Source organism: Lipotes vexillifer, unplaced genomic scaffold, assembly GCF_000442215.2.
Source record: "Lipotes vexillifer unplaced genomic scaffold, Lipotes_vexillifer_v1.1 scaffold477, whole genome shotgun sequence".
NCBI classification, from domain to species: Eukaryota; Metazoa; Chordata; class Mammalia; order Artiodactyla; family Lipotidae; genus Lipotes; species Lipotes vexillifer.
In genome coordinates, this window is record NW_006770652.1 from 1,316,288 (window position 1) to 1,331,902 (window position 15,615).

Here is a 15,615-nt window from a genome sequence, read left to right on the forward strand (position 1 = left end):
ACTCTCAGAATGCTACTTGGGTGAACAAATTTGTGCAGAGGATAGTTAAAGCACTTCAGCCCTACCTAAAAAGAACAGACTCTCCCAAGACTTCAGATCGCCAATTAAAAGCCCCCTAAAAGACATTTTTACCATTCCTTTTCATCTTATACTTCCCTCATTTTCATTTTACCGTTCCTATCTAAAAAGACTCTATGGCCAAAAGTCTTGGAAAAGAATCAAAGCCCCATTTGCTATGTGCTGCTAAATGCCTTAAGGAAAATTTTCCAGCACGGCAAAACTTTTAGGATTTTTTTCCTTGCTCTGAAAAGAGGATGAAATATGATCAGCAAGATGAAAGTTATTAGGACTAAAGGAAACCAAAATATAATGTCTGAGAGTTGACCTTCCAAGGGAAAATGTTTTCTATCAAGATTTGACTTTCCCCTAGATAAACCAGGATACAATTTTAACTCATGGCTCCTAAACAAGGAAAATATCATCTATAATCACTCTTCCTGTACCCTAACCATGTGCTTATCCAATCCCCATTCAACAGAAATGAGCACCTATAAAACCAGAGTATAAAATCCAGAGTATATACCTCTTTGCTTTCTATCAAAAAACTAAATATGATTTATTTTGTATTTAACACAACATTTATGTGTTTAACACGAAACATATATCATTTCCATTTGGTTGGTATGGTATCACGATCTCTCTAGAGCTATTACTTTAATTCCAAGACAGTCTTCAAATAAAGACAATATGAAAATTGTTAATTAAAAATAAAATAAGTTAATCATTATCATTTTAAGTGCCACCAGTTCTGTTTATATTCATGCACATGTGAACTGCTGAATGAGGTAAATACAGACGAAGTCAGAATCAATCACAAATTCTAATAAAGAGGTTTCACAATATAGAAACAAAGAAGGTACACTTCTATAGAAGGTACATGTTCATTCATTCCTTGTTATGTATCAGGCAGGGGAATACAAAGATCTATAAGGCACAAGACCCTCAGTCTTGTAATGAAGCCTGACTGCTGATCACAACACAATGTGGAAAGGGCAGGGGTGGGCCCTACTGATGCACCAGGAGAGCCTGGCGCAGACCGGGACATCAGGAAGGAGGGAGAGATTTTCCCTAAGACGGACTTAGGAGACCTGGAAAGAAATATGCGGGGAGGAAAACCAGTTTCTCAAAGTCTTGATTAAAAAAAAAAAACACAACAAACACTTTCTGAGGATGAAGATGTGTCGCAGGAAATGGTACCTATGAAATTTACTCAGATCAGCTTTCAAACACAAAAACACTCACTTGGTTGAGGAGCAGAACGTAACTTATGCTAAAGAATAAACACTTTTTTATCTGATTGAAGTACCAAGGGAAGCACTCAGGTTATGGAGGAAAATTCTACACTTAGATGGCTTCCATTCTCATCTTTCTAGAGAAGGTCAGGTAAGCTTCTAGGAGCAAGTTTATAAACTACCACTGGATGACTGCAATTCATCTTCTCTGGCATGAGGAAACAATCGCCCTGGTTAACACTGATAATACAAACTACATTATGCACAACTAAAAACAGGGAGCCAAAGAAATTTCTCATAATTCAAATGCAACAGTCCGTCCCAAGAACACACAAATGATAGCCTGTTCTTTTTCATTCAGGATACTGTGATTGTCCAATCACTCTCTTCTCTTCCATACTACAACAAAAGCAAGAAAACATGTTTCAGTGTAAAAACTCACAGCGCAGGAACAGCTTATAAATAAATTTAATGATAGAACCAACGTTGTACAAAAGGTTCACTTCTGTTTTGAACATTAAAAGCATATTCACGTTGAAAATAAGACTATGTGTAAACAAATACTTGGAAAGAATCACAAATTTTATAATTACTGTGGAGCTCAGATTTATAGCTGGTATAGGTCCCTTATATACGCCTTTTCATTGCCATTCTGTATTTAGCTTCTCAGATCATGTCCCCTTTCCACATGAATTGCCTCTTTAGCACTAATATAACTTGAGTTGAAATGAACACAAACAGCAGAATTCCTGAACTGGAAAGAACATTAATGACCAGCTAGCATGCAGGGGATGAGCCATATAAGTGGGGCTCTGGATTTCACTTCAGAGCAATTCCACTTCTACTGGTTTTATATAGTGGGATTCCGGGAAAGGTTTCATTTGTAGAAAATTTCTATGGCTTAAAAATCAAGTGTGAAGAGCAATGAACTTTTAAGCCCAGCTTCTCATTTAAGGACACTGAGGCTCAAGGAAACTCTTGAAAAAAAAAAAAATTTATTGAAGTAAAGTTGATTTACAATATTATATTAATTTCTGCAGTACAGCATAGTGATTCAATTATACATATATTCTTTTTCATATTCTTTTCCATTATGGTTTATCACAGGATTTTTAAAAAACTTTTTATGTTATATTGGAGTATAGCCGATTAACAATGTTGTGATAGTTTCAGGTGCACAGCAAAGGGACTCGGCCACATATACATGTATCCATTCTCCCCCAAACTCCCCTCCCATCCAGGCTGCCCCATAACATTGAGCAGAGTTCCCTGTGCTATACAGTAGGTCTTTGTTGATTATCCATTTTAAATATAGCAGTACAGGGGCTTCCCTGGTGGCGCAGTGGTTAAGAATCTGCCCACCAATGCACGGGACACAGGTTTGAGCCCTGGTACGGGAAGATCCCACATGCTGTGGAGCAACTAAGCCTGTATGCCGCAGCTACTGAGCCTGCGCTCTAGAGCCTGCGTGCCACAACTACTGAGCCCACGTGCCTAGAGCCCGTGCTCCACAACGAGAAGCCACTGCAATGAGAAGCCTGCACACTGCAACAAAGAGTAGCCCCTGCTAGCCACAGCAATGAAGACCCAACACAGCCAAAAATAAATAAATTAAAAATAAATAAATAAATAAATATAGCAGTACATCACAGGATACTGAATATAGTTCCCTGTGCTATACAGTAGGACCTTGTTGTTTATCCATTCTATATATAATAGTTTGCATTTGCTAACCCCAAACTCCCAATCCATCCCTCCCCCACCCCACTGCCCCCCTTGGCAACCACAAGTCTGTTCTCTTCTAGGAAGCTCTTAACCACAGCCCAGTTCTGCCTCGGTGTAATGCTATTCCTTCTACATCACAATGTCCATGTGCTGGGTGCCTGTTAAAGAACTTTGAAGACCTCAGAGGGGACTTCCCTGGTGGTGCAGTGGTTAAGACTCCGTACACCCAATGCAGGGGGCCTGGGTTCGATCCCTGGGTCAGGGAACTAGATCCCACGTGCATGCCGTGACTAACATTACGTATGCCACAGCTAAGGAGCCCAAGAGCTGCAACTAAGGAGCCTGCCTGCCGTAACTAAAGATCCGGCACAACCAATTAATTAATTAAAAATAATTTTTAAAAAAGACCTCGGAGAACAGAATCTATCAAATTGGTAAAAATAACTGGAAGCCAGGAATGGGTCCACCTACAACCTTCTGGTTTACATGAAAAGGAGAATGAAGGAAGCCCAACGACTATAAGTGACTTGCTTAATCCTCATCAGAAAGGGTTGCCTAAAGACGGTGGCCCCCCACTGTTGACTATGTCGATTAATGATGAACGCTGGATAAAACATTCCCGAATTCTGCCTGATTTATAGATGGTGGCGACACAACTTAGGGGTAAGAGCAAAATACATATTTTTCTTATGTGGATTCCCATTAATACATCAGACACTGTAGTCATTAATAATAATTGGGCGTCAGCATATTGACATTTTAGCAGATCTTGTTACAAAACTTATGATTCATGACCACTATAATTTCATCTTGAATCTCACCAGTTAAAGTGAATTTGTTTTCAATTAGTTGTTTTAGTTTTAAAAACATCAAGATCAATTTTCAATACAATGACAGTCATAGGCTGTGTAATTCTATGAACCTGCAGAATATGTGTTGTTTATCTCTCTCATCCTATAATTTATGCTTTTATGTAAAATCATAGCATTCTGAGATGTATCCAAGAGATGTGATAATGCAGGTAATTCATAATATCTAGACCTAGGTGGTTACCAATCACCTTTCATTTCAATGATGGATAATGTCATTTAATTTTCCAAGGCAAAATAATTCAGAGTGGAGATGACAGATTTTAGCAGGGATAGAAATTTTTCCTCAAGAGGTGTCCAGAGAAGCAGGGGCAAGAAAACACTCATCTGCATGAGCCAGGCTGTCCTTATACCACTGGCAGTGTCGTTAACACAACCACAGTGGCAGTCCCACACCTTTAACGTTTGCAACGCAGCAAGTCAAATCGAGCCTGTAGGATGGTACTTTGAGTCCACCTGGAAGGCTCAGTGCGATGAGCAGAATTTTTACCTTTTCATCAATTCCAATTAGAACACTGAACTAAAACATGACTAATGGGACTTCCCTGGTGGTGCAGTGGTTAAGACTCTGTGCTCCCAATGCAGGGGGCCCGGGTTCGCTCCCTGGTCAGGGAACTAGATCCCACATGCATGCCTCAACTAAGAGTTCACATGCCATAACTAAGGACCCTGCCTGCCGCAACCAAGACCTGGTGCAACCAAATAAATAAGTAAATAAATATTTTTAAAAAATAAAAAAACATGACTAATGACAAGCTTATTACTTGCATTCAATGCATGTATGGCAAATTTTACAAGGCCTTCGCTAAAATACTTTCTACATTCAGCAGAAAATTCTTAGCAACATAAAAGGTGAATCTTCACATCAGGTACTTACTCTCCACAAGGCCAAAAGAAATATAACCAGCACTGCTCACCAGGTAGCACTTTGCCATCCTGGTTCTAAATAGCATTCGATGGCCATGCAAAGCTCTGTGATCCCATAACAAGGGGAGAAGTGTGGATTAGGGAACAAGGAGGGGCTGGGAAGCTGGTCAAGGGACTGAGCCATCAAGGCAATCTGGAATGTTTACCAAGTCTGCACACAAAAGGGGTGGGACTCCTTAACTTCCCGAACTAAAGTCATCAAGCTGTTCCACTGAAAACAAGAAAAATACAGTAACAACTAATGGCCATTGATTCTTACAAAGTTGTAGCCACTGGTGGGAAAACAGATTTCTGAAATTCTATCTGGTGACGTGCACTCAACACAGATCCTGCTTCTATCCCATTCAGCTTCCCTTATTTTAAACTGTTGAAGGTGTCCACCTCTGGGTCTTGGCAATCACTCCTCCCACTTTCTGAAATGGTAATAGCAGCATTGCTAGTTAGTCAAACATGCTACCCTGATATTTAAGACCCGGGTTCCAGCTTTTATCTGATCTTGACAGCAGTTGATGTTTATCTCACTCTGAAAAGACCTAAATCAGATTCTCTGAAGGTGTTTTTGAAAAATAATTTGACGTTATTCAAGACCTTCCTCCCATCTCTTCTCAGAATGTGTTAATATGCAAAAGGCAACACATCTTTACTCTTTAGTACTTGCTTGGTGTGTCAATCACCTTTATTCATTCCTTTATTTAAGAAACATTATGTACTGAGTGTGCACTATGTACTGAGTGTGTAGGGACCCAGGCCCTGTACCTAACACTAGGTTTACCAAAAGAGAATAAGACAATGCCCACCCTCAGACAACCACAGAACAAAGGTAACTGTGTGACTAATTAGAACATACTATAAAGGTCATATGTGGGGCATCCCAGCGTGAAGCGGAGCTGCAGCTCGGGATCTGCTCCGCCAACCCTCCCCCTCAGGCGCCATCCCTCCTGCCGGCCAGGTCCACCCCATCGGATAAGACTCACTGCTCGATAAGATCCACTGCCCGGGGCAGCTCATGGGCAGCCAGAGCTCCAAGGCTCCCCGAGGCGACGTGAGCCAGGCGGTCAGCGGACAGGAGGACGGCAAGGCGAAAAGCCATGCAGACGCATCCCCCAAAGGTGAAGGAGTCGCCCCCTGTGAACGGAACAGAGGAGGCAACCGGGTCCACTGGCGATGCCATCGAGCCGGCACCCCCTAGCCAGGGCGCTGAGGCCAAGGGGGAGGTCCCGCCCAAGGAGACCCCCCAAGAAGAAGAAATTCTCTTTCAAGAAACCTTTCAAATTGAGCGGCCTGGCCTTCAAGAGAAATCGGAGGGAGGGGACAGGGGGCATCCGTCTGCCTCGTCACCCACAGAGGAAGGGCCAGGAGCAGGGGGGGTCGGTGCCTGCGGCGAGGGAGGCACCGCCCAGGGAGGGAAGGCTGCCGCCACCCGAGAGCCAGGAGCCCCAGGCCACAGGGGAGAGGCTGATGCAGGGCCCGGGCGCACAGCCATCCGCCGCTGGGGGCCCTACACCAGCGGGCGGGCAGAATGAGTAGCTGGGTGATCTCTAAGCTGCAGAAAACTGCGCTGTCCTTGTGGTCACTGCCTGGACCTGGTGCCCTGGCTGCCTTCCTGCGCCCAGAAAGGAAGGGGCTGTTGCCCCCTCGCCACGTTCCCGCTCCTCTTCTCCCTCCTGTGGATTCTCCCATCGTCCACCTGGTCTTCCCCTTAAGGCCAGTTGAAGATGGTCCCTTGCAGTTTCCCAAGTTGGGTTAGTGATGTGAAATGCTCCTGCCCCTGTCCCTGCCTCCTTCCCTGTCCCCACCAGTGCAGAAAGCAGTTGCTGGTTTTCTTCCAAGTAGGTGTTGTTTATTCCCCAAATCCCTGAGCCCCATGTAGTGGTAGCTATACTCCCAAACCCTGAGTGGCCAGCCTTCCCCTGTTGAGTTTTTAGTCTCGTGTTGTGCCTAGTGGCCCCTGGGCTGGGGAGGACACTGCCCCTGTCTAGGTTTTTATAAATGTCTTACTCAAGTTCAAACCTCCAGCTTGTGAATCAACTGTGTCTCTTTTTTGACTTGGTAAGCAAGTATTAAGCTTTGGGGTCGAGGGGAGGTACGTGATGTGAAACAACTTCTTGTTGTCTTTTTTTCCCCCCTCCCATTGTTGTAAATAACTTAATGGCCAAACCCCAGATCTGTAATTTTTTTTTTTCCTAACTGCTAAAACCATTCTCTTCCACCTGGTTTTACTGTAACATTTGGAAAAGGAATAAATGTCATTCCCATTAAAAAAAAAAAACGGTCATACGTGATCATACCAGGGGCCATGGAAGCTGGAGGATGAAGCAGCACTTAAGTGGGTGAATATGTGTTTGTACTGCGGGAAAGGGACGCTGTTCAAGAGACTGAAAAGATTCCTAAAGGAGATGTGTCTCAAAGGATAACCAACACCTTATCAAGTGGGAAAACTGCAGAAGATACAGAAAGGCAGAAAGGAAGCAGCAGAGAGCAGAGCACATTGGATGACAGAGAAGACCCCAAATGGCAGCGGCAAAGGTGAAGATGATGGTAACTGGAATAGCAAAGAGCAATGGGAGAGAGGGGAAACGTGGGCAATGTGGCGATGTTCTCCAGGTTCAAGTCTGGTTAATAAGTATGAACACAGAAGTGTTTTTCCTTGTTGCATTAAAAAAAAAAAAAGAAATAAGAAGAAAAACAAGACTTCCCTGGTGGCGCAGTGGTTAAGAATCTGTCTGCCAATGCAGGGGACACAGGTTCGAGCCCTGGTCCGGGAAGATCCCACATTCCACGGAGCAACTAAGCCCCTCCGCCACATCTACTGAGCCTGCGCTCTAGAGCCCGCATGCCACAACTACTGAAACCCCCGGGGCCTAGAGCCTGTGCTCCACAAGAAGAGAAGCCACCGCAATGAGAAGCCTGTGCACCACAACGAAGAGTAGCCCCCCGCTCGCAGCACCTAGGGAAAGCCAAGACCCAAGACAACCAAAAATAAACAAACAAACTTATTTAAAACAAAAACAAAAGAATCCTGTCATCTGAAATGTCCCCCTCCTAAGAGGTATTTGTAGGGCAATCTAAGACCCAGGGAACTATGTGGATAATTAGCCAAATGGGATGAACACTCAACCTCAGAGATTCTTACTTGTATACAGAAGTACACAAGTCAAATAAAAATCAGATCTGTGGTTAACAAGGTATCTTCCCGTCTAGGTCACACTGTAGGAACCTTGAGGTTTCTTGGTTATTGTTGCTCTCTTCTTCAATTCACCAGAGCACTTTGGAGGAAACAGCCCGTTTCCATGCAATGTCAAAGAGATCAAATGTAAAACATGATGCAATGCTACGCTTTTTCCTCAATAATTATACTTCAATTATTTTTCTTGGAGAGAAACAGACAATTTAGTACCTTGGCTGACAGCTCCAATTTGCCAGCGTGTAAGAGAGTAATTTCGAAACTGTAGGTTCCATGCCCACAGGCACAAAATAATTGAAGAGGTGGTCTTAGATTCCAAGTGGATGGTCCTTTGTTACTTAACAATTTGGAGCAGATTTGGTGCTTCTGGTTTGTAGTTTAATTCAGAATCCTTGTATTTTCTCATGTATCCCCTTGTTTGTTTGTTCAGTATGGAGCTCTGAACGTCTCATTAGTTTTTAGTGTTACTACCATTTATACTTTATTACCTAGAGTATTAACTTCTTGGCCACAAGCACCAAGTTATATAGAGCATGTACACAGGTAAGAGGAAAATGGTCTATTTCTTCTCGTTTTCTGCTTCATATATAACTTTTATTTTTAAACCTTTAGATATGGTCTCACATTTAAATTGAATAAATTTGTCTTTTGTCTATATCAGTGTGCTTTGACCTCTCCAGTTTTTCGGCCACTTTTTCCACTACTCTATCACCAGCACCTGGAACTGCCTCTGGCACACAGTTTGTGCTCAATACTATGTTATCTGTTGAATGAATGAATCAAAAGCATTCACTTCCCTCACCTACATTCCTGGCTTCTGTAATCTTACCCAGACAACTCTAAAAATAAAAATACATGAACCATCCATGCAGAAATTTTTATTAAATTACTTCGAATTACTTTGGATTGGTTCTATGTAGAAACCAACTCTGAATAAATTTTAAGTCTTCAATGTTAAGATATTCCTTTATTTAGCTTACAGAAAATTCCTATAGAACACTTCTATTGAAGAGTGTAAGACAACCCTTTGGTTCTAAAAGCACAATAATTCTTTTCTTTTAATGCTATAAATTTTGCATAAAAGTTGCTAACTCTTCAAAAAAATAGCATTTTCATCCAAAGTTCTCTGTAGGGACCTGCTGCTTTCCCAACCAACTTTACATTTTTGCTTACTTTTTAAGACCCCACACCATTTGATGTCACCCAATCTATCAAACTTCATTTCACATTTCAGTATGAATCTCAGCTCCCTCGGGTACTTTCACTGACTGGCAACGATGGCATCCGGGCTCAGCAAACTTTAGAACAATATCTTTTATAGGTGACCCAGGTTTACCTGGTATATGATATGTCTACCTAGAAAGACACTTAACTGCCTGATCACATTACTGTAGATTGCTGCTCAGAAAAAATAGGCAAAACGAAGTTAGCAGTATTAAAAACTAGGTGTGCATACTCTTTGACCTGATAATTACAATCCCAGGAATTTATCCTAAGGAAAAAATCAAGGATGCACTGTTTATAATAGTGAAAGAATTTCCAACAACTTAAATGTTCAATAATAAGATTTCTTTAAAAATTATGGTATATCAACATAGTGGAATTTAATTAAACTTTATATGTAGAATTTTAAAATTTATTGATACGAAAAAGCAAATGATTTATTAATCGAAAAAAAGCAGGTTAACAAAATTACGTACGATCCCACTGTCAGAAAAATATCTATCTAAAAATACATTGAGTGCTTACAAAACACTGAAAGTTGAGATATCAAAAGTTAAACGTGATTTTATCTGTGATGTAATCACAGGTAATATTACTTTTTTTCTGTGCTTTCTTCTACTTTAAAGTCTTTTCTTTTATAAGAAGCCTGAGATTTTTAAGTGTTATCAAAATTTATATACTTTTTAAAAATGTTAAGTAATTGAGTCCCTGACTATATATATATATTTCCCCCCCCCTTCTTTCCTTCCTTTTTTTTTTTTAAACTGTGTATCTTTTTTCTCATTTCTGCTTTGCTCATGTCCACACATACTATTGGGAACATCTTCCTTAAATTTAATTTGCTGACCCCAGATGGTAGCACTTACTCTCTTCTCTCCACTGAAGTATGATTTGGTTCTAGGCTTTGAATGAAAAAAAGACAGCATTTTAAAAATAGAAGCCCTTACCTGAATATCAGTCAATTTGTCCAAGATGCGGCTTGCAAGCTTAGGCCCATTCTCCATAGTTGGGATGTGTATAGTCTATGAAAGAAAACCAGACACAAAATCATTTGAGGATATTCATGTACACAGTAACAACAAGTAAGAAACTCAGCAATTTTACTGAAATAAGGAATGGCACTATGGTAACCTCATTATGGATGCTAGCTCCTTATGCCAAAGATTCTTTTCTATTCTGAATTTGAATAAAAATGAACTAGCCAGTGATAGGTTGTTCGTTTCCTACCAACTGATTTCAGGGCATAACTGGTTTACATGCCAGTCTTCAGGCTGATTTGAGGAACGAATGAGAAGCAGGGGTACCTAGAATAGGGGCTAAACTTAAAGAACCCTACCTCTTCCAGCATCCTAAGAATCTATGAGGATGAATGATTAGCCTCCACATCTAACCCTCTTGGCAGGGAATGAGACCTCAAAAGACAGTGTGCCACAAATTAAAGCAAGTCATTTCAGGGACATAAATTGAAGCAAGTCCATGTCTTCACAAAAGGGGCTGCCAAATCTGTCTGTTCTAAGCCAAACTTAAAGGGGCCACAAATTCCACGAAGTTGGACAGCATGGTTAAATTCAGGGCACAGAGATTTTATGTGCCCTAATTTATACTTTGAGTCATGCCCATTTATGCCTCGCTGGCTTGCAGGCTTTTGATAGTTTGATTTTAGTAGAGAGTCCGTACTCTTACTTTTCTTATTATGCCCTTTAGGATAATAGGATAATTCGATGGACCTTTTGGCTCTGAATGGCTCCCTAAAACAAAACCATAAAAATGTGTTAAACTTTATTAACATAATTCTGGAGGAGAAGTAATAATTGGACTTTAAAAATCTGACCTAATGACAACTTTAGTTCATTTAAAAAGTGGACTGATAATATATTACCTAGATACTACCATAGTAAAATGTGAAACAGTAGCTTTATAATCAGTGTAAGCATTCATATATAATAGAATAATTCATCTCCCTTGAAAAATCAATGTGTAGATGGAATTATGTCTGGAGCCAAGTTTGAAAATCTCAAGCAATGAAGCAACCACCATTAAAATTAGCAGGAAAAAAAAAAAATCAATCCACCCAGCTGAGCGAAAAATAATTATAATGTTGAATTTAAGAACCAATAGAATAGGGGCTTCCCTGGTGGCGCGGTGGTTGAGAGTCTGCCTGCTGGTGCAGGGCACACAGGTTCGTGCCCCGGTCCAGGAATATCCGACATGCCGCGGAGCGGCTGGGCCCGTGAGCCATGGCCGCTGAGCCTGTGCGTCCAGAGCCTGTGCTCCACAACGGGAGAGGCCACAACAGTGAGAGGCCTGCGTACCGCAAAATAATAAAAAAAAAAACCCAACAGAATAGAGATAAACCCATGCACATATGGTCACCTTATCTTTGATAAAGGAGGCAAGAATGTACAGTGGAGAAAAGGCAGCCTCTTCAATAAGTGGTGCTGGGAAAACTGGACAGCTACACGTACAAGAATGAAATTAGAACACTCCCTAACACCATACACAAAAGTAAACTCAAAATGGATTAAAGACCTAAATGTAAGGCCAGAAACTATCAAACTCTCAGAGGAAAACATAGGCAGAACACTCTATGACATAAATCACAGCAAGATCCTTTTTGACCCACCTCCTAGAGAAATGGAAATAAAAACAAAAATAAACAAATGGGACCTAATGAAACTTAAAAGCTTTTGCGCAGCAAAGGAAACCATAAACAAGATGAAAAGACAACCTCAGAATGGGAGAAAATATTTGCAGACGAAGCAATTGACAAAGAATTAATCTCCAAAATATACAAGCAGCTCATGCAGCTCAACATGAAAAAGACAAAGAACCCAATCCAAAAATGGGCAGAAGACCTAAATAGACATTTCTCCAAAGAAGATATAGATTGCCAACAAACACATGAAACGATGCTCAGCATCACCAATCACTAGAGAAATGCAAATCAAAACTACAATGAGGGGCTTCCTGGGTGGCGCAGTGGTTGAGAGTCCGCCTGCCGATGCAGGGGACATGAGTTCGTGCCCCGGTCCGGGAGGATCCCACATGCCGCGGAGCGGCTGGGCCCGTGAGCCATGGCCACTGAGCCTGCGTGTCCAGAGCCTGTGCTCCGCAATGGGAGAGGCCATAACAGCGAGAGGCCCGAGTACCGGAAAAAAAAAAAAAAAAAAAAAAAAACTACAATGAGGCATCACCTCACACCAGTCAGAATGGCCGTCATCAAAAAATCTACAAACAATAAATGCTAGAGAGGGTGTGGAGAAAAGGGAACCCTCTTGCACTGTTTGTGGGAATGTAAATTGATACAGCCACTATAGAGAACAGTATGGAGGTTCATTAAAAAACTAAGAATAGAGCTACGTTATGATACAGCAATCCCACTACTGGGCATACAACCAGAGAAAACCATAATTCAAAAAGACACATGCACCCCAATATTCACTGAGACACTATTTACAATAGCCAGGACATGGGTGCAACCTAAGTGTCCATTGACAGATGAATGGATAAAGAAGATGTGGCACATATATACAATGGAACATTACTCAGCCTTAAAAGGAAACGAAATCGAGTTATTTGTAGTTAGGTGGATGGACCTAGAGTCTGTCCTACAGAGTGAAGTAAGTCAGAAAGAGAAAAACAAATACCGTATGCTAACACATATATACGGAATCTAAAAAAAAAAAGGTCATGAAGAACCTAGGGGCAAGATGGGAATAAAGATGCAGATCTACTAGAGAATGGACTTGAGGACACGGGGAGAGGGAAGGGTAAGCTGGGACGAAGTGAGAGAGTGGCACGTAAAATAGATAGCTAGTGGGAAGCAGTCGCATAGCACAGGGAGATCAGCTCCATGCTTTGTGACCAGCTAGAAGGGTGGGGTAGGGAAGGTGGGAGGGAGGGAGTCACAAGAGGGAAGAGATATGGGAACATATGTATAATTGAATCACTTTGTTATAAAGCAGAAACTAAACACACCATTGTAAAGCAATTATACTCCAATAAAAACGTCAAAAAAAAAAAAAAAAGACCAATAGAAGGGACTTCCCTGGTGGCGCACTGGTTAAGAATCCACCTGCCAATGTAGGGGACACAGGTTCGAGCCCTGGTCCGGGAAGATCCCATGCCACGGAGCAGCTAAGCCCGTGCACCACAACTACTAAGCCCGCGTGCCACAACTACTGAAGCCCACAGGCCTAGAGCCCGAGCTCTGAAACAAGAGAAGCCACTGCAATGAGAACCCGCTCGCTGCAACAAGAGAAAGCACACGCGCAGCAACGAAGACCCAATGCAGCCAAAAACAAAACAAACAAAACCCCAAAAAAGCAATAGAATTTGTATTTATTATGAGTAATTTAAGCCAATTCACATTATAAAAATAATGCCCACACGCCTCTGAATTATGAAGTTAGATGACGATGTTAATCATAAGTATTGGAGCTGTGTTGTAAAGAGGAAAGTAAAAAAACTAACAAGAAAATGGATGTACAGCACATATAAACAAGATTAATTTACTAGGAGGAAATTTCTTCTAACTAAATGCTTGAATTCCTTCTGAAAGACTTTAGTAAATGCCATGAGGTTTGCCAAATGAAAATTTTTTATGAAGTGGTCTAATTAATAATGATGATGATGATGATGAAGATGAAAAGTGTAGGAGTTGATCATTCAAATGAGTTTTCTTTAATAATTTGCTATTCCTACTCCAGTAGTTTAGAAGTACTTTTGGAAACCAGAGACTGAAATTTCACTTAGTTGTAAAACCTTCCTTAGTGAGATGACAGAAAGAAATGAGTGTAAGTCTACTGGTACACCTCCAATCCCTAAACTGATGTAAGGCAGGTATGATAACGAAGGACAGAAAACTGTTGGAGTTTACAGGAAACCACTGGAAAGATGAGTAAGTCATTTGCTAACACAAGTTCATCGGGACAAACTGCCACAGTTAACAGAACGCTAACTTCTTTAAAAAATCCTTTGCATCCTGGGTCCAACTAGCACTTTGTCCACATATTTAAAGAATTACATTACAGGCAAATGTTTGAAAATGATAGGAAGTGAAGAAACAGTGTCTTACCTCACCCTCGTACAGTATATTCGAAACTGGGCAAACAACACAGGCGGTACCAGAACCGAACATCTCCCTCACGCGGTTTTCCTCCACGGCTGTGCTCAGGTCGCCCATGGTGAGGTACCTCTCTGACACCTTAAATTCTCCCTGTTTGGAACAGAAATAAAAATAAACATATGTTTAAGGAAAAGGCATACAAAAAGTGCCCGGTGGTAGGGACCATTCTACTTTACAGTCTGACTGAACTCAGATAATGTCATAATTGTCCTTAGAGGGAAAGCTGGAGAGATCGACACCATCTTATTAAGAAACACACTGAGATGCTAAGCAACCTACTCCAAGGTCACAGCATCTTTAAATGAGATGATCAGAATATAAAATATAAGATCAGCATGATAGAGTACATGGTATGTTTTAATACATGCCTGCTTTTCTGCCTTTTATTTGATATCATGGCGAAAGTCTCACAAGTTGATGCACCCCAAGTGCTACTTAGTGTGTATTCTAAACCCTATTTATCATAAGAGAAAATATATTATTATCTAATATTAATAATTATTGCCACCATTTATCGAGCATCCACCACATGCCACGTTCTCTAATTTTTAACGTGGGTATTATCATCCCCATTTTACAGATGAGGAAATTAAAGTTCAAGGAGGCTGAGTGACACCCTGAAGGCCACACAGCTAGTAAATGGCAGAAACTGGATTTGAACTCAGGTCTGATAATGACTGGCTCCAAATTTGGTCCTCTTTCTACTGTTTCTTTTATGGAGTAGAAACAGAGACTGAATTTAAATATCTGAAACATTTCATTACATTAAAACATAGATAGTGTATTTGGACTCTATTTGAGAAATTACATTGTATATTTTTTCTTCCTAAATTCACTGATTCAGTCGACTTCACAGCAGCAATCCTCTTCCGTCTCTCTGGTGCTGTATTAGGTTGAGTTTAATCACAGAATTACTGGTATACCCGCTCATCGACTTCAGCTGAACTATTTATTTGCTCAAGGATAGGAAGTGGGAAAAAAAATCTGATGCTTTTAAGCTATGTTTAAACTATCTGCTTAATACTCATTCTTTAATCTGTTTAACTCTCATTCTCCTATGTTAGTGGTTAAAGTTCAAAGCTTATCAGGAGGCTATTTGAATTAAGGGCAACAACGAATGAATCCATTTTTTTAAAGTAAGATGAGAGTATTTTTTTAAAATCTACAAATCCACAATAGATAAAGATGGAAATCACAGCCCTTGGAAAGATTCAAAACATTAGAAGAAGGCATCATGCTGCAAGTATATTTGGAAGGGTAGGGAAA

General features: G+C 41.0%; 1 protein-coding gene and 1 pseudogene across 2 annotated transcripts in view; one reads left to right on the forward strand and one right to left on the reverse strand.

Moving 5' to 3' along the window:
* Positions 1 to 586: 586 nt before the first annotated feature.
* The window catches only part of BCAT1 (branched chain amino acid transaminase 1), a 66,891-nt gene continuing 51,862 nt past the window's right edge, over positions 587 to 15,615 (reverse strand). For both annotated transcript variants that reach the window (XM_007446271.1, XM_007446272.1), the window contains exons 9-11: positions 14,299 to 14,439; positions 10,169 to 10,243; positions 587 to 1,691 (exon numbers count right to left, since the gene is read on the reverse strand). In XM_007446271.1, coding sequence (XP_007446333.1) covers positions 1,650 to 1,691; positions 10,169 to 10,243; positions 14,299 to 14,439 — 258 coding nt within the window. In that variant the 3' untranslated portion in view covers positions 587 to 1,649. The remainder of the gene's footprint in view (positions 1,692 to 10,168; positions 10,244 to 14,298; positions 14,440 to 15,615) is intronic.
* On the forward strand, positions 5,820 to 6,340 carry LOC103084631 (MARCKS-related protein pseudogene; annotated as a pseudogene).